This window comes from Heteronotia binoei, chromosome 7, assembly GCF_032191835.1.
Source record: "Heteronotia binoei isolate CCM8104 ecotype False Entrance Well chromosome 7, APGP_CSIRO_Hbin_v1, whole genome shotgun sequence".
NCBI lineage: Eukaryota > Metazoa > Chordata > Lepidosauria > Squamata > Gekkonidae > Heteronotia > Heteronotia binoei.
Window position 1 is genome coordinate 55870509 of NC_083229.1, and position 22870 is coordinate 55893378.

Genomic DNA, 22870 nt, shown 5'->3' on the forward strand with positions numbered 1-22870 from the left:
ATTCATAAAAGTAGGTCCAAGAACACACTAATTTTCAAACTGCCTTCTGTCTCTTGTATGAGGTAACTTTGTACGTGCATGCTCTTCAGACGCCTGTGCACATCTCTCTTGAGTTGAGCAGGTTATTCTGCATTTCAGTACTTTGGTGGTAGTGATAATTTCTATTTTTACTTAGATTTCTCATAATTTTAAATGTTTTCCAGTCCTAAAAGAAGCACTGAAAAACGTAATCGTGAACAAGAGAATAAATACATAGAAGAGCTTGCAGAGCTGATTTTTGCTAATTTTAATGATATTGACAACTTTAACTTCAAACCCGACAAATGTGCAATCTTGAAAGAAACTGTGAAGCAGATTCGTCAGATAAAAGAACAAGGTAAGGAGAGTGTTTCCCAGTGCGTTAATATTTGTATACGTCTTAACTTTGAATTACTTTTTTTCCCTTTCTGCCTGTTCTGTTTTTCTGAAGAATTATGGGGAACTCAAAAGCTCGTGCACTGCTTTCTGAAATTTTAATTGATCCTAATAGAAGCTATTCTTCTGTTCTTTTTTGAATTTTCTGGTAGACCGACTTGTCTACCTGCAGTTTATCTTTTGTGAAAGGATTTCTGTTTAGAAGTGTCAAAAACCTTCTATCCCCAACATGGTTTTTTGCTCTATAGTTCCATCCCCCCCCCCCCCCCCCCCGTATCTATATGTAGGTATGTTTGGACACACTAAACTCTGAAAACTTGTGTCATAAGAACTCTGTTATTCTTCACAAAGTCACAAACATCTGCTGCAACATACTGAAAATCTTTTGCAGTCCTGTGACCCAGTAGCTGCTGACTGCCATTCTTTTATGACTCCTTTCAGAGGAAAAAATTTCCATGTAGCTCTTGTTATACTGTACATGCATAAATATTCACAGCACCATTCACATGGTAGTTTTCTGGGTTCTAGCCTCAGCCCCTGTAGTGCCCCATCTTCTTCCTTTATTGGCCTTTTTAAAAAAGTGGAAGTTGCTAGATCACTAGTGTTGTAATGGCACATTGCAACAATGTAAGCTGAATTTCCAGCTCTAATTTTATTTTATTTTTAAAGTATGTAACCCTTTTTTGTTGTAGAACAATGAAAAGGCTGGAGACTTTTTTAAAAAAATGAAAACCAGAAATTCAGAAAAACTAGTACATTGCTGCAGTATATTGTTGTAGTGCTATAGCAGTTTGGGAGTTACCAAATACCGATTGTTTTTAAAAGCCTTCCAGTGGCACAACAGGGGAAGTGGCAACTTTGAAGGACTGAGGAAAGGGAAAAGGTACTGATGTGAGTACTGATAGTGTGTCACTTCCTATCCATAGAACCTCATAACATTCTTGTCTGTGTTTTAACTTAAAAGGCCAGAGAAAAGAAGCACTGGGAAAGAGCACACTGAGGATGATGAAAGGATAAGTGCATAATGATTAGGCCACAACATCATGTGTATTGTCCCCCAAAAGCATTACTGCAAGGTGTTGGAAATGTTCCATGTGCAGCCTGTGAAATGGCATTTGTGAGTTTTCTGAAGCTGAAATTTAAAAAAAAAAATGGCTTGGAGAATGTGAACCTGATTCCTTCTTAAGAACATAAGAGAAGCCATGTTGGATCAGGCCAATGGCCCATCCAGTCCAACACTCTGTGTCACACAGTGGCCAAAATATATACACACACACACACAAACACTGTGGCTAATAGCCACTGATGGACCTCTGCTCCACATTTTTATCTAACCCCCTCTTGAAGCTGGCTATGCTTGTAGCCGCCACCATCTCCTGTGGCAGTGAATTCCACATGTTAATCATCCTTTGGGTGAAGAAGTACTTCCTTCTATCTGTTTTACCCTGACTGCTCAGCAATTTCATTGAATGCCCACGAGTTCTTGCATTGTGAGAAAGGGAGAAAAGGACTTCTTTCTCTACTTTCTCCATCCCATGCATAATCTTGTAAACCTCTATCATGTCACCCCGCAGTCGACGTTCCTCTAAGCTAAAGAGCCCCAAGCGTTTTAACCTTTCTTCATAGGGAAAGTGTTCCAAACCTTTAATCATTCTAGTTGCCCTTTTCTGGACTTTTTCCAATGCTATAATATCCTTTTTGAATTCTTTAAACTAGTAGGAGCTCAAACATACAGGTGTAGGATACAGATTTGTTTCTGAAATACAAATCCCAACATGTGTTAAGCAATTAGCTCTTCAGCTGGGGGCTGTAATAGTTAGATAAATAATAGTTAATTACATAACTAATAGTTAGATTACAAAATTAACTGCAGTAACACATTGTACTACTGGTAAATAATAAAATATATATATGTACATTGTACTACTGGTAAATAATAATATATATATATGTACAACAACAAAACCCAGTTATTATAATGGTATTTAAATAATTCAAAAGGATATTTGAAATATAAACATTAGTTCTCTAAGGAACTTAAACTAAATTAACCTAATGAAATTAAGTGAGAAAATAAACTAAGAAAATAAAAAAACTCAAGCATAAAATTCTCATAAGCTGATTCTTAACATAATTAACCAAAACTTAAAAAAAAAGTTATTGTAAGCCACTTATAACTGCAACCATTATTCATAGCAAAATAAGTAAAGCTGAAGTTAAGAAATGCTAAATTAAGATGCTGTCCAACAAAAAGCATTTGCAGCAACTTTGACATTAGAGTTTCCAGGTCTAGGTTAGGAAATTTTTGGAGATATTTGGGGGTGAAGCCTGGGGGAAGATAGCGTTAGGGGAAGCAAAAGCCCTCAGCCATAGAGCACCATCTAAAAACAGCCAGTTTGTCTAGGAAAATCGATCTCCGTAGTCTGGACATCAGATCTCTAGGCCCTATCTGGAAGTTGGCAACTTTATTTGATACCTTTTCCCCCCAAAACAATTGTAATTTACTAACTCCTACAATGTTTATTGATCTATATCTCTAGAGTGTTTGCTTTCCTTTGAAAAGCATACATCTATAACTAAGTGAAAACGCATCTGATAATTATATTAGTGAGAACAGATCCAATATTTTATTTACCTCCTTAGGTATTGACTGAATATAGTCAAAGTCCTCCTGACGTATTTTTTTCAAGTAAAAGTGTTTCTTTATAATGTTGACTTTTTGTGAATTGCAAAAAAGAACAATATTCCTGTTTCCTAGCATTATGAGAGAATTTCAGCCAGTACTTTTTACTGAAATTGCTCCTCATTCCTGGGGGCTGATTCATAGGATGTTTACCAATGATCTCTTCAAGATTTCTGGTAGTCCTGTCTATATAGAACTTATTGCAAAGATGGCCAATGGAATATTGATAAGATTACTGAGCTCATATAGTCTTCCAACAACTGGATTAACAAAATCCCTCATTCTAGTTGTATAGCAACAATATTTACAATTGCTGCATGAAGAATGTCCCTGAGGCAGACTTGTTCCAGGCGAAGGTTGGCAGTAGCACCAAAAATATTTTTGGTCTAACTGTATATCATAATTGGTTTATTATGGCATCATAGTACTGTTATTTTTTCTCTCTCACTTTCAGTAGATCTCCCTGTTTTCTTATGTTGCTTCGTTCTACCAACACTTAGTTGTTCTTGGAATGCTTTCTTTTTAGAAGAAAATTCCTGGTTATTTGAATAGTTATGTCATTAATCCAATACAAATACAAAATTAATATACTTGTCTTTACCAGTAAAACTGAGCAGCTTACCTAATTCCTCCTCGCTACCATGCCAGCTTTGAAACATATGATTAATATAGGTATGCCAGGATCTACTCATGGACTAGGGTTTTATGTGTACCCTTGGAGCAAGGCCTGATATGAAGAAAAATACAGCAGGCTCTAGAAGGAGGCTCTGGGCGAGTGCCCGCCACCCTTACAGCCTTCCCACCCACCCAAGTGAAGGCATTGCCTCCCCCCTACACTTAAAGAGGAGCTGATCTCTGTCATCTAGAGAGCAGTTGTAAATCTGAGTGATCTGCAGTGGTTTCCCAGTAGGAAATGGCATTGTACCTGAGGTCCTATTCCTCCTCAAACCCCACCCTCTCTAGACTCCACCCTTTAAATCTCCAGGAATTTCCTAACCTGGAGTTGGCAACCCTATCTCCTTTCATTTATCTGCCCCTTTGACTTCAGCTTTCCTTCCCCTTCCCTGCAGCCTCTACATAGGACAGTCTTTCTTCACAGTGTGGGGCAGCCCCTGAGAAGAGGTTCATTTCTCAACTGACAATGGGTCCCTGCAGACAGTTGTCAGAGGATACTCTGTTCATCAAACCATATTGGAATTCCTTTCTCCCTCTCCCCTCATGCACTAGGGCCAGTAGAAGTTTGTAGAACTCATACTGTTAATACATCATCTCTTAGTATTTGGAACATAAAACCTGTCCCCTCCTTGGAAAGGGGACAAGGAAACTTCTCCATTTTTCTTACCGAGCATTTATAGCAGGGTGAGTATCCCACCTCAGTAGATCTTTATCAGTCCCTTATTGTAGATCAGATTACGTTTTGCAGCCAAGCCACACTCACGAGCAGACACAACTAGACCCTGTTTACAGGACAAGATTCCTTGTCAATCTTCAGTTACGTTCCTTAGACCCTACTCGGAAATTAGACCAGTTAGGTGATGACGGGTGCAACATGCAATTGCCTCTTTCCATTGGAATAGAAGGCAAGAAACAAAGGATTTGTCACAATCTCTTGAGCAGCTTCTCATCATTTATAATGTTTGCAGCCAATGGCCCTATTGACTTATAAGTGCCATACAGTGGATTTGTTTATACATGAGACCACTTAAGTGGCTTCTGAGACATTTTTCTCATTGGTCTGTTTTGCTGATTTTTTGTTATAGATTTGACATAGTTTAAAGTAAGCATCATAACTATGATTAAGCCTGCTCTCTAAGTTTTGTATTTTTGCAAGAAAAGGTTTCTGATTTCACAGCTGTGCGTTGCATTGCACATTATGCCATTTCCCACAATCCTTCGAAACTTGAGGAACAACTGTTTTGCTGTTTTTGTTGGAGGATGGATCAGGAAAGGGGAATTAGTAAAAAAACCCAAAAACCTCTTTTATAAACTCCTTTCTGTTCATGAAGTCTGGATATGAGCCTTACTAAGTCTGGATATGAGCCTTACTGTTTTTAGAAGAGAAACTGAGATTTCCATGGTTTATAAGGCTGTGTTTTGATTTAGGCCTTAGAAAACACAGACCAATTCCTCACTAGCAGTTGCTCTACTCCCAGCTTCTGCTTTTCCCAGTTCAAGCGATCAATTCCCCACCAGTTGCTGTGTGGGCACGTTTTGATCCATGGTTCCCTCAAATTTCCCTCATGGCTTCCTGCTCTTGTTTTTTGGTGATCCAGAAGCTACGAGGGAAATTGGAGGGAGTTGCAGATCAACATGCATCCACGCAGCAACTGGTGAGGAATTGATCACTTAAGCCAGGGAAAGCAGAAGCCAGGGGGCAGAGCAACTGCTAGTGAGCAGTTGTCTGATCTGCGCTGTGAATGCAATTTTATGTGTCAGTTTGGTGTAGTGGTTAAGTGTACAGACTCTTATCTGGGAGAACTGCATTTGATTCCCTACTCCTCCACTTACAGCTGCTGAAATAGGCTTGAGTTAGCCATAGCTATCGCAGGAGTTGTCCTTGAAAGGGCAGCTGCTGTGAGAGCCCTCTCAGCCCCACCCACCTCACAGGGTGTCTTTTCTGGGGGGACAAGATATAGGCGATTGTAAGCCCCTCTGAGTCTCTGATTCTGAGAGAAGGGCAGGGTATAAATCTGCAGTTTTCTTCTTCTCCGTCCTTGATTTTTCTGGCCTTCTCTGGCCTTGGCTTTTCTGTCAGTACAAAGTTTGAACAGGATCAATGGTCAGCATGTTAAATATGCAGCAGTGAACTGCCTAGTTATCTAGTTAATGCTCATATTTCAACTTTCAGCTTTTATTTTCAAAACAGTCTTATACATCAGACTGTTAACCACTGTAGTAATTTCATATGAAATTAAGTTGAAAATGAACAATGGTAAGAGATGGATGTTTTACGCTTTTAAAAACCTAGTGAGACAGACCTAGGCAACTGATAAGTACTTGAAAAGCAGTTACAAGTCTTCATTTTAGCTCTGATAACACATGTTCACCTTTGTATCCTTGAGGTCTTGCTTAATTACCTACTATTTCTTTTACTGAAGTTAATAAATAGTAAGGGTCATACATGAACACATTTTAAATAGGCTTAAAAAAAAGTAATCCCTGTCACCAAAACCTAGTGAGAACAGTTTTGCTTAGTTTTGTAAATTTAGACTCCACCTTTCTCTCCACTGTGTCCAAAGCTGCTTACACTGTATTGTCTCCTCCATTTCATCCTCTAAGCCAGGGATGTCAAACATGCAGTTGGGGGGCTGAATCAGGCACCCATAAGGGCTCCTAACAGGCCCTCGAGCAACTGGCTGTCATCTGCTGCCTTCTCCCTATATCTTGCTTCCTTCTGCATAACAGCTTGCTTTGCAAGGCTTGCTCAATTGCTCAGGAGCTACATTCTCCATTGGCTGAGGCTCCCCCCCCCGTCCCCTGTGGGAGGAAGGAAAGAGCCAGAGCTTCCTTTGCCCAGTTCCTTGGATCCCGTGGGAGAAATACAAAGAAAGCATCCTTAAGACCAACATTTTAAGCATGTTTTAAGTTTTTTAAATATATATGTTTGTGTTTGTCTGTGTTCTTTATAAAATTTATATCTCTGCTACCTAATCTTAAATAGGGACACACACAGCCCAGCCCAACATTGCTTGGCCCAACCCGACATGGCCTGGCCCCTCAAGGTTTCATTTATGTCAGATCCGGCCCTCAAACAAATGAGTTCGACACCCCTGTAAGCAACTCTGTGGAGTCAGCTAGACTGAGTTTGTGTGATTGGCCCACAGTCACCTTGCAAGTTTCCGTGACAGAGTGGAAATTTACACCTGGGTCTTCCAGATCCTAGTTTGGTAGGCTAACCACTGCACTACACTAACTGTCAGAATGCTACCTGTGTGTTGGGATAATGTAAAGGCACTAAGGTAACAGCTACTATTGTTTAATGCAGTAACTTCCCAGCACACGGTGCCTTTTCAGTCAACTTACTTCTCTCATCATCGCTTTGTGTTTGGGGCATTCTTTTTTTTTTTCCAGTGGAGGAAGGTACAGAATGTCTACAGATACTCTATGGTTGTGCAGTGTAATTCCTTTTCAGGGATCCTGTCTTTGGACTGGCAAGAGATACCGTCATATTAACATGACAGGCTGCTGAGGATGATTCTCATGTAATCATAAGTCATGGGCACCCATATAGCAGTTGTTAATGCATCTGTTGTACTCCCTTAGATAGCTTTTCTCACCCCTCTTATGGGACTTGTTGAGGTCTGTTTGACACCAAATTACAGTGAACAGCCACTGAGCTCCACATCCATAACTCTGAGTTATATTAATATAACTCAGAGTTCCTTTGCTTGGGACCACATTTATGCTACTTTTAAAGTTATTAGAGTGCTGTCTAATCTAAAAATGTAACATAGCAAGGCTCGTATGTTTACTTTCAAATAAGAGGACTGGCATGTAGAAAATCCATAGCCGTGTGACTTAGCAGTACATGTCTTTCTTGGAACTAGACATGTGAACCTTTCCTATTTAAAGACATTACTGGAACTTCCAGTAGTATTTGTGTGACTTAAAAATGTAATGCAAGAACTGTCTTTATACTACCAAGCTTCCTTTCTTATAGAAGTGAGACAACTTAAGTCTACTTTACTATGTACTATTGAATTGAATGTTTAATGTTCATATATAAAAATATATGCAAATTATTTAATGGAAAATTATTGCCTAAAATAAACAATTTCCGAATTCCAGTATTGTGTAATGTATATACATTCTTTTTCTTTTTAAAAATGAATATATTTCAAAGCTGCTGTTGAAATATGTGAGAGTGTATGCATGTGTGTTGTTGTTTTTATCTTACAGGATTGTTGTGTTAGTGCAATTGATCAGTGGAGATACAAAAAAGGGTGTTCATTTGAGTGAGCAGACAGATATGTTTTAAAAAGGTACTTGAGTCTCAAAGTTTTAGGGTTATCCATTTCAATTGAATGTACAGCTCTAGTGCCTCAAGGGTTACTAATTCACAGAGTTTTACTTTTGTTTCATTGTAAAATGTCAGTTTTTCTTCTGGGAATGGTGAAATTAAAATTTTAGTTATTCATAAGCAATCTCAGCAAGTATGAAATTGTGTGTGCTTTCCTAATGTTGACAGAGATTTATAGCTTGGTTTTCTTGTGAGATAATTTAAACATTAGTTGGAATTGCATTTGGAATTTGTTTAGATTTTAAAGAACTTTTGATTATGCTTCCTGTTCAGTTGAATTTATTTCAATTACTGCAAAAATATCTAGGTGCCATCTTCCTTGGGGTACTGCTCTAAATGGTCTCACATGGTGCTGACTATGTTTTCTAAGGGAGCCACCATTGACTCACTGTATAGACATATTGTAGAGCAACTGAGAGATTTTTTCAGCAAGTATAATCTAATCCAGGCTACAGTGTCTGTTTACCTGAAAGTAAGAGCTACTGAAATCAGCATAATTTACTTCTCAAGAAGAATAGTAGGTTTTCTCTACTTTAAGAAGTCTCAGGGTGGCTTACAATTGCCTTCCTGTATATTTTGCAAAAAAGTGGAAGAGAGTGCTCCAATCCAATAGACTAGAATGTTTCCAGTGGCTTTTAGGAGGCATTCAATGTCTGTGGATTTATTGATGCAAAAAAAAAAAAGAGAGGGGGGGGGGAAGAGATTCCTCCAAGTCTGTTTCATGCTCTTTGGCCATGCAACTTCCCTGTTCACTTTGCACCCACTGAATTATGTGTAATTGGAATAATATTTTGGGAGAGGTCATGGGCTGGGGGAGATTGTGTGTGTGTGTGTGTGTGTGGTTTGATTGGGGAGAAGGATAGGAAGCTTTTTTTCTTGGATTGGATTGCTTACAGCCAGAAAATGCTGATTCTACCTTCAAAAGTAAAACCTTTGCTGGTGAAGTTACAGTGGCACAGAGACAGTTTGAAGAAGTTTGATTTGCTTTCACTTTGCAAGCTGCAAGATTTCTTCTTGGGAGGTGAGAACAAGCTAGAGGAGGGGTGTCAAATTCATTTGTTATGGGGGCTGGATTTGACATAAATAACACCTTGTTGGGCAGGGCCAGGTTTGTCACAAAATATAATGCCAGGTAGCAGAGATGTAAACTTTATAAAGAACACAGACAAATACAATTAAAGAATTTTTTTTTAAAAAATACTTAAAATAAAACATGTTTAAAACATTAGCACTTGTTGGTCTTAAAGGTGCTTTCTTTGTGTCTCTCCCATGGGATCTAGGGAACTGGGCAAAGGAAGCTCTGGCTCTTTCCTTTCTTCCCCAGGGGACCAGGAGGGGAAAAGAAGAGAGATTTGACTCAGTAGCTCTGCTTTGTGATTGAGCAAGCCTGGTAAAGCTAGCTGTGATGCAGAAGGAAGCAAAAGAGAGAGGCAGACGAAGCAGACAGCCAGTTGCTCAGGAGCCTGATAGAAGCCCTCTGGGATCTTGATATGGCCCCCGCGCCATGTGTTTGAGGCTATCTTCCTCTCAGCCAGGAAGTGTGGGAGGCTGCAACTTTTGAGGAGAAGGTGATAACTATAGAGAGGCGCTGATGGTGGAGAAGAAAATTATTATAGGAAGCATCAACAATAGTTTTCTCTCCCCCAAAATATCTTCCTTTTTGCACACCTCTTTGCTAAGGAGTTCTCTTGCTAAATCTATCTACAAGTTTCTTAATATAAATCCTACAAATGGCTTTGTTTCTTTTCCAGAAATGGGGGAGGAACTAAATAAACTAGCTATTCTCCCACAATTGATGCTCATATGCAGGGATCATTTTGTAGAAAAATAGGCGGTGGAGCTCATCCAGGGCAGGGATTGTTATGCAGCTGCACATACTATTCAATGGACAAGGAGGTGGAACTCTCAGAAAGGTTCAGGAGCTGTGCTCCTGTACGCTCCCACTGAATCTGAGGCCTGCTTGTATGTTAAAAATGGAAAATTAATTCTTAAATGGATGGGTTTTTTGTTGTTGTTTTTCTGGGCATGGAGCAGAAGTCACTGGGGATGGAGGGGGGCGGGGTTGAGGTATTTATGTACTGTATTGTGCAGGAAGTTGAACTAGATTACCCTGGAGGTCCCTTCTGATTCTGTGATTCCCTGGGGTTGCTGTTGCCTCCTGCAGATTTATACCCTGCCCTTCACTACCTGAAGGAATCTGAGTGGTTTACAATCTGCGTTTCACACCTAATCTAATCAAGCTGCTTTTGTCATTCACCTACTGTTGCTATTCAGCATCTGAAATCACCTTTATCAAGTATATATCTCCAGTACTTGTAAAAATGTTTAAAACTTGTACTTGGTGTTGCATTTTATGGCACTCATGGCCCAGCTGACAAAGTGACATTTATGTCAGATCCAGCCCTTGTAACAAATGAGCTTGACACCTCTGGCCTACAGCCTTTTATTTTGCTGAAAAATGGCTTTTCATTTGACTAGCAAACTGCATCCCACTTTTCAGGCAGGATCATATCACAATATCCTGCCTCTGCTGCTCCCTCTTTTTAAGAGTGGGTAGAGCTTTGCTCCTAAATGCTACTTGCTTCCCTCCTAGCTATAGATTTTAGTTACCAATGTTGCAAGGAGGAGAAAAGGATCAGTAGACTACTGGCAAGTAATGCTGTTGAACATCTGCAGATCCACAGGGCCCTCTAGGCTCATCCAGGCCCCAGAAATTTTGTACCCCAAGTGCTGTTTGGTGACTCTGCTAACAGCCAATATAACTTGATCTCATCTGAATGGGTTGGTAACCCCATCTCAATTCCTGTTTTCTATGCTGACCTAGGTATTCTTTGTTCTATATGTAGTTAATTTTGAGCAGTAGTTCATGGTAACTGCTTCTGAAAGTGCATCCCTGTTGTACAGATTGCACAGCACTTGAAGACGTTGGCTCTGAGACCTTCCTTTCACTGACTGACAAAAAAATGCCATGCATGCATTTTAGTTTGACTCACTTGTGTTTATTTCTGTTGACTTTCTGGCATTTGGTATTGTTGCTTTCCTTTTTGTTCTTCCTGAAGTTTCTATGCTGTTCATAAAAGGAATAGCTGTTCATCCTGTGAAGCTGAAGCAAAAGGGACATAATCTTAACAATGCAGAAGTTTCTGTCAACCATTTGAGCATCAGGAGTCACAGTGATTAAAAGAGTCCTTTCATTTGATAGCATGCTGTTCATTTTCAAAGCAATTCAGGCATTGTTGTCAAAGGTAAAGTGATAAAAGGACCCTATGGAAGTGGAGGAAGGAAAGTTTTGTATTCACTTTATTTTCTGTTTTGTGCCTAAATGATTTTTGCAATTCATGTGGTAACCGAAACTAGAAAATACTACTTTTATCTGTTTGAACTAAAAAATATAGTTGTGGATTCATGTGTGTGTGTAAAGATGAAAAGTATTGTTTTAAGGAACTGAAGGAGGAGAGATTTTTGGTGTAGAGAGAAACTGAAGAAACAGATTTCTGGTGTGGAGAGAGCTTTCTTGTCTAACTAATGTCAAGTGACGTGATATGAATATCGGATATTTAAAATGCATCATAATTGCACAGTTTTTACATTAGAAAAGAGCAAGAATCCAGTAGCACCTTAAAAACTAACAAAATTTGTGGCAGGGCATGAGCTTTTGTGAGTCTCTGATCACTTCTTCATAAACCTCATACTCTGCCATGAATTTTGTTAGTCTTTAAGGTGCTACTGGACTCTTGCTTTTTTCTACAGCTACAGATAGTCTAACATGGCTACCCATCTAGATCTGTCATTCACACTATATTTGTACAGAAAGGAATTACTATGTATCAGAATGCAAAAGAAGAAGAGGACGGCAAAAGATGCGATCGCTGGACATCGTTGCTGATGTAACTAACACGAATTTGAGCAGACTCAAATGGTGGATGGTGGAAGACAGGAGGGCCTGGCGTGACTTTGTCCACAGGATCGCAAAGAGTCGGACTCAACTGTGTGACTGAATAACAAAAAAATGTAAATTAATAATAAAACCATACTCATTAGAGGCAAAGAAAGAAAAGGAAAGGCAACTTTTAAAAATTCCCTGTCTACTCAAGCACAATAAAGTATGCTAAACTACAGTGATATTATAGTGAATTATTCACTTGGCTCGTTGAGAAAAACAGTATATTTAATTACTTTTGGAATTGGATTTATCAAGCCAAGTCCTTAAAAATTAATATCTTCCATTTCAGGTTTTGTTTTGTTTTAAAAAAAATAGATCTAATCTTGGAGCTGTGATTCAGGCCAGACTTAACACTGGATTCCTATAACCTGAGATTTACAGATGAGAAGCCAGTCTTTTGAATATATGTTCTTTACTCTTCCTTTTCCCCTTCACTAGTGTGAATTCCCTCCCCCCCCCCCCCCGTTGGCTTTAACCACAGTTTGGTATTATTTCTGATTTCAATCAGGATTCCCAAATTCAGAATCAGAGCTGAAGGATAGATGTACATTCATTTCGAAAATTAATGAAAAAATCAACAGACAAGCCCTATTTTTTCATTTGAAAGATAAACCTTTATTTCCTTCTGTGACTTTTTATGTTCCATCCAATTTGACTAACTTTTCCAGTGCTTGTATCTTTTCAGTAAACAAATGTGTCCTGCCAACTTTTATACAAATAGAAGTTCTACTCTTTTAGGCAATTGAGTTATAGACTTGTGAATATTAAATTTAAATGGGGGTTGTAGTATCTGGACTGCCACAATCAAATTACCATTAAATGTGGTGGAGACCTTTATACCACTAAAGGAGTTTTCATGTAAACAGGAACAATCAAGTCATCTAAGTAAAATATTTTCTTTTAGGGTTGCCAGCCTCCAGGTGGTTCATGGAGATTTCCCACTTTTACAATGGGTCTCCAGCTGGTAGAGATCAGCTCTCCTGGAGAAATGGCTGCTTTGAATGGGGGAACTCTAAGGCATTGGACCATGCTGAGGCTCCTCCCCTCCCTAAACCCTGCCCTTTGCCAGATCCACCCCCAAAGTCTCCACATATTAGGGTTAATCCCTAAAATGTTGTTCAAATTAAATGAAAAACATAAATTACAGTCAGAAAATAAAAGCATTTGATAGGACACTGAATGGAATTTGAAAAACTGACAAAATTGCGTGTTGTAGTCTAAAATGGATTTGCAAACCCTGGTTTGACCAAATGAATACTAATGATGACTGAACTAAAAATGTTTTAACATGAAGGACACAAATATAATCTAACCAAGATGTTCTGCATACTTTACGATTTTATTTGCAATGACTGAATATACACTGGGTTTATATTCTTCAGGAACAATGGTTTTTCGTCAGGAATGATGACATGATTACAACATGTTACTCCTTTTTTTGCCCTCCATAGTATAAGCTTAATATGGCTCCTGTTGATTTAAAAGTTTTCCTGCAATCTGGAGGAGGCCAGAGAATCACAGCAGTTTTGAAAGCATTCTACAAGTAAAATAACATTGGCTTCAAGGATAATGTTCATGGCTTTGTCCGCCCTTTGAAATCTGCTACTTCAGTCTGTTTGTGTAATAACAAATTGATACAATCAAACACCACTGGCATAAAAGTGAAACAGAAGTCCACTTTCTGTTATCTGCAGTCAAATGGGGAAAGAGAAGGAGAGGAGGAGTAGAAATGTGACACCATTGGTACTTCAGGATTGGCTAATATGGCTTTCGCTCTCAATGGATTATGAGAAGCTCTCATTTGCTGACAAGAGGGCTGTGTGTCAGGAAGAGAGTGGAGCAAACCTTCACTCTAAAGGCTCTCTCAGTGAGTAAACAGGCTGGGAAATAGTGCAGCTGTGCTTTTTAAATATGCACTGCAGGAGATTTCAGCAAGCTGATGATATATCGTGCATTAATGTTGAAAAGATAAACACATTTGGAGAGTACAGGAAGGGCCTTGTGTTTTTATGTCGGCAGAATGTTTCCTAATGAATAAGAATGTGCTGCTGGCTTCACAAAGCCATATGGCAGCTTTTCTAATTTTAGTTCAGTTTAGATGTATAATTCCCCCTTGTTTTACCTCCTAAAACCTTTTCCGTGATGATACACATCTTTTCCTGTAATACCTTCATATTTAGCAATGAATGTACCTTTTGTCTTATGGTTGTCCTTGTAGTTTTCATATAAGATGTAAAATGTAGCTGGGACCTCTTCTTATATCTGTTTAAATAAAATAAAAATAAAGCATATCTAGCGATGGCATAGCCTATCTGCTGATTCTTAAATTTGGTTATAGCTAATAATTTGATATGTTTTTGAAAAGCTCACAAATTCTTATAAGAATGATAAACACCTTCCTGTTGAATGGAATAGTAAGACATGCGTAGGCAATAGTGCACAAAACTACCAGAGTTTCATAGAATCAAAGTTCAGGGTTTTAATGTTGTGATTAATGAAACTAAAATCCATTCTTCTGCTTTAACTGCTGAGTTGGTATTCTTTTAAATTCTTCATTACACTGGTCAAGCTTGTGATTTGTTTTTGCAGTTTGCTGTTTATTGCTAAGAACCAGTGCTTTTTTTTAAAAAAAAGTGTCAGTATTTATATATAATAGGCACATTTGACACCTCTGGCTTAGACAAGGCGTACTATAGACAGTACCTTCTGCAAAGTCCTCGACCCACTCCGTCCTCGACCCACTCCAGTCCGGCTTTCGCCTGGGTCATGGGACGGAGACGGTGTGGGTCGCCCTGGTGGATGACCTTCAACGGCATCTGGATCGGGGCGGCTCGGCGGTGCTGATGTTGTTGGACCTGTCGGCTGCGTTCGACACGGTCGACCATTGGTTACTGACCTGCCGCCTCGCCGACGCGGGGATTCATGGGTTGGCTTTACAGTGGCTTTCCTCTTTCCTCGAAGGTCGGGGACAAAGGGTCGCGATTGGGGGTGAGCTATCCCGAAGGCGCACGCTTGATTGCGGAGTGCCTCAGGGGGCGGTTCTCTCCCCAATGTTATTTAACATCTATATGCGTCCCCTTGCCCAGATTGCCCGAAGGTATGGGCTGGGTTGTCACCAGTATGCTGATGACACCCAGTTCTATCTACTTATGGACGGCCGACTGGTCTCCGCCCCAGAAAATCTAGACCGGGCATTACAGGAAGTGGCTGGGTGGCTCAGACTGAGTGGGCTGAAGCTAAATCCGGCGAAGACAGAGGTCCTTTGCTTGGGTCGTCGGGGTCCGGGGAGGGAAATCCCCCTACCAGTTTTTGAGGGTGCGCCGCTGATAGCGGCGGACAAGGTCAAAAGCCTGGGGGTACTATTGGAGTCCTCCTTAACGATGGAGGCTCAGATAGCAGCCACCGCCAAGTCCGCATTTTTTCATCTTAGGCGGGCAAGGCAGTTGGCCCCCTTCCTGGAGCGCGACGATCTAGCAACAGTGATCCATGCCACGGTCACCTCGAGGTTGGACTACTGCAATGCTCTCTACATGGGGCTGCCTTTGTGCCGAACTCGAAAGCTGCAGCTAGTGCAGAATGCCGCGGCCCGGCTGCTGTTAGGACTCCCAAGAAGGGAGCACATCGGGCCAGGGCTCCGGGATCCGCACTGGCTGCCAATAGCTTACCGAGTCCGGTACAAGGTGCTGGTTATTACTTTTAAAGCCCTATATGGCCTAGGACCTGCCTACCTGAAGGACCGTCTCTCCCCACATGTTCCCCAGAGAGTACTGAGATCGGGAACTCAAAATCTCCTAGTTATCCCCGGGCCAAAAGAAGCCCGCTTAAAATCTACAAGGGACCGGGCCTTTTCTGTTATGGCCCCCTCCTGGTGGAACCAGCTGCCGGAAGAGGTGAGCGCCCTGCGGGACCTCGCCCAGTTCCGCAGGGCCTGTAAGACAACCCTCTTCCGGCTGGCCTATGACTAGCTGGTACAAGAAACTGAGTGTAGTTACACTAGATGTCTGCTGTCCCTGATGTTTTAAATGGTTTAAATGTCTTAAAATTTTAAATGTATTAATTATTTTAACTTTTTATGCTTAAATTCTATTTATGTTAAATTCTTATGTTGTGAGCCGCCCTGAGCCACTTGTTGGGAAGGGCGGGATATAAATCATAAAATAAATAAATAAAGGCAGAATACTACTCAATAGAAGCAGGATCATACCTAGAGTAATCACTGCAGTAGACTGCAAAACTATTCCGCTATAAAGCCGCCCTCCTGGACTGTTCTATTCTGCTACAGTTCTAACCCCTTTGTTTAAAAATGCCCTCTTCAAAGATAAACAAAACCCCAAATCATACAGACCGATTTCAATATTGAATCATGATTTTAAAAATCTTTCAACCGTCTTGGCCTGTAGATTAAATAAAATTATTTGCTCCTATGTCTATGACGATCAGGCAGGATTTATTCCAGGTCGCTCCATCTCTGACAACATCAGGAGGACTCTCAACCTAATTCACTATGGCAAGTCATCCAAAATAACTTCATTAATTCTTTCTTTGGATGCAGAGAAAGTGTTCGACATGCTAGAAATAAAGTACCTAAAAGCCGTCTTAAATCACATGGGTTTTGGCCCAAACTTTCTTAATTCAATTACGGCCATTTACAAAGATCCTAAAACGCAATTAACCATTAATAATCACAGATCAGAAGAAATATGTTTGACAAGAGGTACACGTCAAGGATGTCCGCTTTCTCCAATTTTATTTGCCATTTCATTGGCGCCATTAGCACATTTAATTAGATTAGATCCTGAAGTTGAAGGCATTGAAGTGCGAGGCATCTCTCATAAACTCAGTCTCTTCGCCGACAATACTGTTTTTTATCTGAGTAATCCAGTGCAATCTGTAACAAAACTAATGGAGATTTTAGCATCATTTAAGAAATTTTCAGGCTTAACTATAAATATGTCTAAATCGGAGATGTTTCCGATTCATGTTCCTCCAGATGTCTACCAACAATTAGAACAGCTTTTTCCTTTCAAATGGGTTACTAAACCATGGCGTCATTTGGGAATCCATATTCCTCTGAACCTATCTAAATTGTTTGATGCCAATTTTAAGCAACTTTTCACATTCACTAAAACTAATCTAGCTATTTGGGCTAAACTCCAGCTCAACCTGATAGAAAAAATAGATTTATTAAAAACTTTTGTTCTTCCTAAAAAAATTTTTTATTTCAAAATCTACCTATTCCTATTTTGAGCAAGGATATGAAATCCTGGCAACAATGCCTGTCTTTATTCATTTGGAACAATAAAAGACCTAGGATTTTGTATCACGCCCTCTCCAGGCCGCTTGTTAAGGGAGGGTTGGCGGCGCCACTCCTAAATAGCTATTATGTGGCAGCTCAGTTATGCAACGTTTTGCTATATGCTAAGAAGGAATGTCACCTACCCTGGATTCAAATTGAATCAGCCAGCATTTACCCTATACATCTTAGAGAATTCCTCTGGAATCCTAGGGCTGATAGGAGTAAAGTGTTGTTGAGCAACCCGTTTTTACGTTGCACTTTGGAGACATGGGACAAGTTCAGAACTTTTGTGGTCCAGCCTTCCACTCCGGTAATGACTTTCTTGGGCCAGCACTGGTTTCCTCCGGGGGCTTCAGAGGGGAGTTTCAAAACTTGGAGACAGCATAACATCTTAAGAATTGCTGATGTCAGTTCAAAAGGAAAATTGCTTACCCGCAGTCAATTGGAATCCAAATATAAGACCAATATCCCCTGGTATGAATACCACCAACTTTATGATACATTGAACAAGGTAATTCCTGTTATGTCTGTAGATCAATTAAATATTTTTGAAAAGTTAATTCTTAAAGAAAACACAACTATGAGAGGAGTGATTTCAAAACTATATAATTTATTAAATCAAAAAAATTGGTCGCAGGCATCAACTCAACAAAATGCATGGAGCAATGATTGCTCTCTTAATATATCTGAAGAGCAATGGTCCACAATCTGGTTATCTCCAAAATGCAGATCAAGGTGCACGAATTTCAAACTATAAATTATCTTCTCGATGGTATTTAACCTCTCTCTCTTTGAGCCATGCAAGAAAAGGCTTTACTCCCCTTTGCTGGAAGAGATGCGGTGAAATTGGATCCTTCTTTCACTGTGGGTGGTCTTGCCCAAAAGTACAGTCCTTTTGGAATTCCTTAATAAATAAAATTGAATCCATTACCAACTAAACCATTCCCCGCACCCCGGAATCTATTTTACTTAATTTCTGGCTGAATAAGAACTATACTAAACAGGAAAAGGAACTTATTTCTCTGCTGATTTTAGCAAGAAAAACTCTTTTAGCAAAATGTTGGAAAGCCGCAAGAATCCCCTTATTAACCCTGTGGTTTCAGAAAGTATGGGATATTGTTATACAGGACAAAATCACTTCGCGACTTATTTTTAGCAACAATCCCAAAGTAGGAGATAACTGTATTGAAAAACGGTTTTGTTTTTTTATTATGTAAATGCTAATTTGTCAAAAAAAAAATGAAATGCCAAAAAAATATTTAAATTTTATTCTATATTGATATATGTGATTTGTTTGAGAAGGGGCCTTCAGACTTGGCTGTGAGTATTGGAGTAGCAGAAGGTAAATTTTGTTTTTCCCTTTATCCCCACCCCCCTCCCCCCCTATTTTTTTTTATAGTGCGTGTGGGTTTTGGTTTTCTGTAATGTTTTGATGCTTCTATCTAAGCAATATTTGTTTTGTAAAAATGGTGATATATTGAAAAAAATAAAAAGGAGTTTAAAAAAAATGCCCTCTTGAACATTAATATTTTGCACATTAAATGTGGCACCTTCAGAAGGCTTTTCTCAAATGAGCAAAACATTCATGTCAGTACATAGCAGGAGGAGTGGTCCTGCAGGTATGAGGGTCCAAGGCCATTAAGAGCTTTATAGGTGTCAACCAGCACCTTGAATTGAACCCAGTAACTGCTAGAACTGACTGTGGAACAGTTGTAACACTTACATTTGATCTGCCACCTAAGAATGATTGGGCTACAGTGTTAAGCATGAGCTGGATTATTGTCACATAACAAAATGCTTGTACAGGCATCAAAATTTTTTTTTAAAAATTGGACAAATTAAAATGTATTTGGAAATATAGAATAAGGAATCACCCTCACAAGCAATATTGTAGGGTCGCCAATCCCCAGTCGGGAGTAGGGGATCCCCTGGTTTGGGTGCCCTTCCCCCACTTCAGAGTTATCAGAAAGTGGGAGGGGGAGGAAATGTCTGCTGGGCATTCCATTATACTCTACTAGCGTGAAAGCCGTGCTTTGCAGCCATATTTAACTAATACTTCTGGGTATATAATTTTTGTGTGTGTTTTAGGAAGGATGTTTTGTTTTGGGAATTGGTTTTGTGATATAATAGCAGTAGGAATAAGGCCTGTTCTGGGGGAAAATACAACAGGCTCTAGAAAGAGGCTCTGGGCAACTGCCTCCCCCCCCCCCTTGCTGTCTTCCCACTCACTCATCCAAGTGAAGGCATTCACTCCCCCCAACCTTGGTGCCTTTCCACCCACCCAAGGCAGCCATTTTCTGTAGGGGAATTGATCTGACTTCATCTTTCCATCTCCTCCACCGATCTGCAGCCTCTGCCTAGGAAAAGTACATTCTCCACAGTGTGGACCAAAGCAACTTGTATCATTCTCCTCTCCCCTTTTTGAAGGTAGGTTAGGCTGAAAGTCTGTGACTGGTCAGAAATCACAGTGTGGGCCAAAGCAGGAGGGAAGTGACCTCAGCAGGGTATAATGACACTGAGTCCACCCTGCAAAGCAGCCATTTTCTACAGGAGACTGATCTCTGCCATCTGGAGAGCAGTTGTAAATCTGAGTGATCTCCACCTGGAGATCTTCACCTGGAGATTGTCAACAGTGGTTCCCCTGGACAAAGTGACTGGTTTGGAGGGTGGAGTCTATGGCACTGTACGTATCTGAGGTCCTACCCCTCCTCAAACCCTCTCTACGTTCCACCCCTCAAATCTTCTGGAATTTTCCAACCTGGAGTTGGCAACCCTATCTCCTTCCCAGCAGCAGTAGCAATGTTATTACACAGGCCAGGAGTTTGAGCTGGGCATTGATGAGTCAGCCAGGGCACTGGTTCAACTGTCTGCAGTCTCCATTAACCGATTTTCATCTCACAACACAGAGCTCCACAGCTGACCAGTCAAAGAGAGGTATGTGCAAGCAGCAGTGAGCAGCCTGTCAGGCACACAGCCAAGCTTTACCCCTTTGTAAAACACATTTTACCCCTTTTCATTCTATTATGGGTCGAATTTCTAAAAATCCCTTAAGGGAGGGGGGCACATGTCCTGGAAAGAATGCATTTCCCAAATATACTGGGTTTCTAGGTCCAGGGGTTTGGGCTGGTCATTGATGAGGCAATCAGGACACTTGTTTTTATATGTATAGATGGAGACCAGTTCCCATAGGATATAGTGATGAATTGATACAGGGTATTGGGGCGGGGGGGCCTGTTTTTTGAGGTAGAGGCACCACATTTTCAGCATAGATCTAGTGCCTCTCCTCAACCCCCCCCCCCCAAAAAAAAGATTGGTCTAGGTCAAATTCTATGAGCCCTGAAAGAACGTGCTCCTATCCTCCATTATTTCCAGTGTGGGGGAGGCATTTAAAAGGAGCATGGTCTCTTTAAATGTGATGGCCAGAACTCCCTTTGGAGTTCAGTTGTGCTTGTCACAACTCGCAACCTTTCTCCTGGCTCCAACCCCAAAGTCCTCAGATATTTCCTGAGTCAGACCTAGCAACCCTACAATATTGGTCTTTGTAAGATGAGGTAATTTGGCCATCACTTAAATGTGGTATGCCAGCAAGCTGATTGCATAAAGATCAGACTGTTATACAAATCAGCAGGAAATACTGAGCAATAAAAAGGTCTGTTAAGTATATTTGCTAAAACTCTGTTGTCTTCATGTGAGAGAGTATGATTCAAATAGCTCTTTCTTTTATTTTTATAATGTCAAATAATACCTTCCTAAATTCCTAATGATAAAATCCATCTAAATAGAGAAAGGGAATATAGACTAGGTGTAGTGGCTCTAAAGTTCTATTATATTCTTGCAAAAAAAAAGTGCTTTTGTGTTCATTGGGAACTTAATACAGCACTTGGGTTTCTAAATGTTGATGAAGTAGCTAAAATTTATTGCCTAGTTTGCCTGGTGAAATATGCCATTTGTAGAAGTAACGGATTCCCTGTGGCTTCTCAGAAAATAGAAAGGAATTTGTTAAAATAAATCGCAAACATACGAATTAATATTTTCCTTTCTTGTCTCCCTGTATGTACAAGTAGTTATGATTATTTGTTTTGCTTATGTTTAATTTTCACATATCTTGTTTGCTTACATTTTGATCGGATTAGAAAAACAGAGCCTTTATGCGAACAAAATAGAAGAAAAATTCTAACTTTGTTTCAGAATGGTAGTCACTGTTGGTCTGCAATAGAAGAGCTACATTCAAATTCAGTAGCACTTTAGAGACCACAAAAATCTTACTGGTCTCTACGGTACTACTGGAGTCAAATCTAGTTATTCTAGCTTTGATGTCAAAAGCAAAAGAATCTGGCTTAAAGTCCATAATTACAGAAATGCATAGCTTATTTAACGAATTGATTAGAAAAGTCAGGTCTTTTATCACATAACAATTACAGTGCATTCAACACTTGTTCAAGGAAATGGTGATACATTGATTACATTTCATCAGTTGAAAGATTTTCCTGTTAAGCAAAACAATATACTAATCAATATGGAGATGAAACACAGGGGTGGTTAGAAAGAAGGAAAGCATGCTGAAATCTTGATAGCCAGCTAGTGTATGCAGTCTTCTGAATAGTGAAAGAATAGGTGATATATATGTGGTCTTAATAGACATTCCCAAAATGAAGACCAGCAGTCTTCAAATAATAACTTTTTTTAACCGGCTATGTTTTTGCAAGTTAAGTCAGATGCTTTTGAGACGACAACACTGGTGCTATATGGTCCAAACATGTTCCTGTATCTCAGTACTAATTTTTTAACCATATTGAGATGATTTGCTGTATCAAACAGGCTCTGGAGAAACAGCATATAAGTTTTCTAAGCAAATAGAGCATGAAGAAAATATTTGGATATTTTAATTATCTCTGAAAAGTTGAATGCTTAACGATCTCCAAAAGTCTAAATCCTGAAATGTTGGGTCACTTTCTAGTAATATAGCATGTAATTTCAACAATACTGCTGCTGATAAATTTACAGAGAATCTTCTCTATAGGGTTCCTCTGAAGAAAAGGACTGATACTTCTGTTAGGGAAAACTTGTATGCAAAGTCCAGAATTAGGAGAGCCAAGTCTTTAATACGTGGAGCTGGCAGGGGGGGGAATCCTGTACCATCTTGAAGACTAAGAAATTGGTTGTGGCATAAGCTTTGGCTGCATGGCTGTTACCCATAGGTCTTAAAACATAATAAAATGGTTAATCTCAGAGAAGCTGTGAAGCTTCCTCTTCCAGAGGTATACATAGACTATTTTTTTAAAGGCTGAGAAAAGGAACCTTGGTGTGTAGCATTTTTTCTGAAAACACATTACAGGTAATATGATCCATATTGGTGACCTAGCCTCAGATCGCAAAGCATGGAGGCACACCATCCACCAGGCTGTCTCTTCCTTTGAGAACGCACGCATAGCTGGTCTTGAGGACAAAAGGAGATTGAGGAAGAATCGCGCTGCTACAGCACCAACCCCAAATCAGACTTTTCCCTGCAGCCAC

At 39.9% G+C, this 22870-nt stretch overlaps 1 protein-coding gene across 5 annotated transcripts in view; it reads left to right on the forward strand.

The window, feature by feature from the left end:
• NCOA2 (nuclear receptor coactivator 2) overlaps nucleotides 1-22870 on the forward strand; it is a 194337-nt gene that overhangs the window by 106729 nt on the left and 64738 nt on the right. For all 5 annotated transcript variants that reach the window (XM_060243657.1, XM_060243660.1, XM_060243659.1 and 2 more), the window contains one exon: nucleotides 204-376. In XM_060243657.1, coding sequence (XP_060099640.1) covers nucleotides 204-376 — 173 coding nt within the window. The remainder of the gene's footprint in view (nucleotides 1-203; nucleotides 377-22870) is intronic.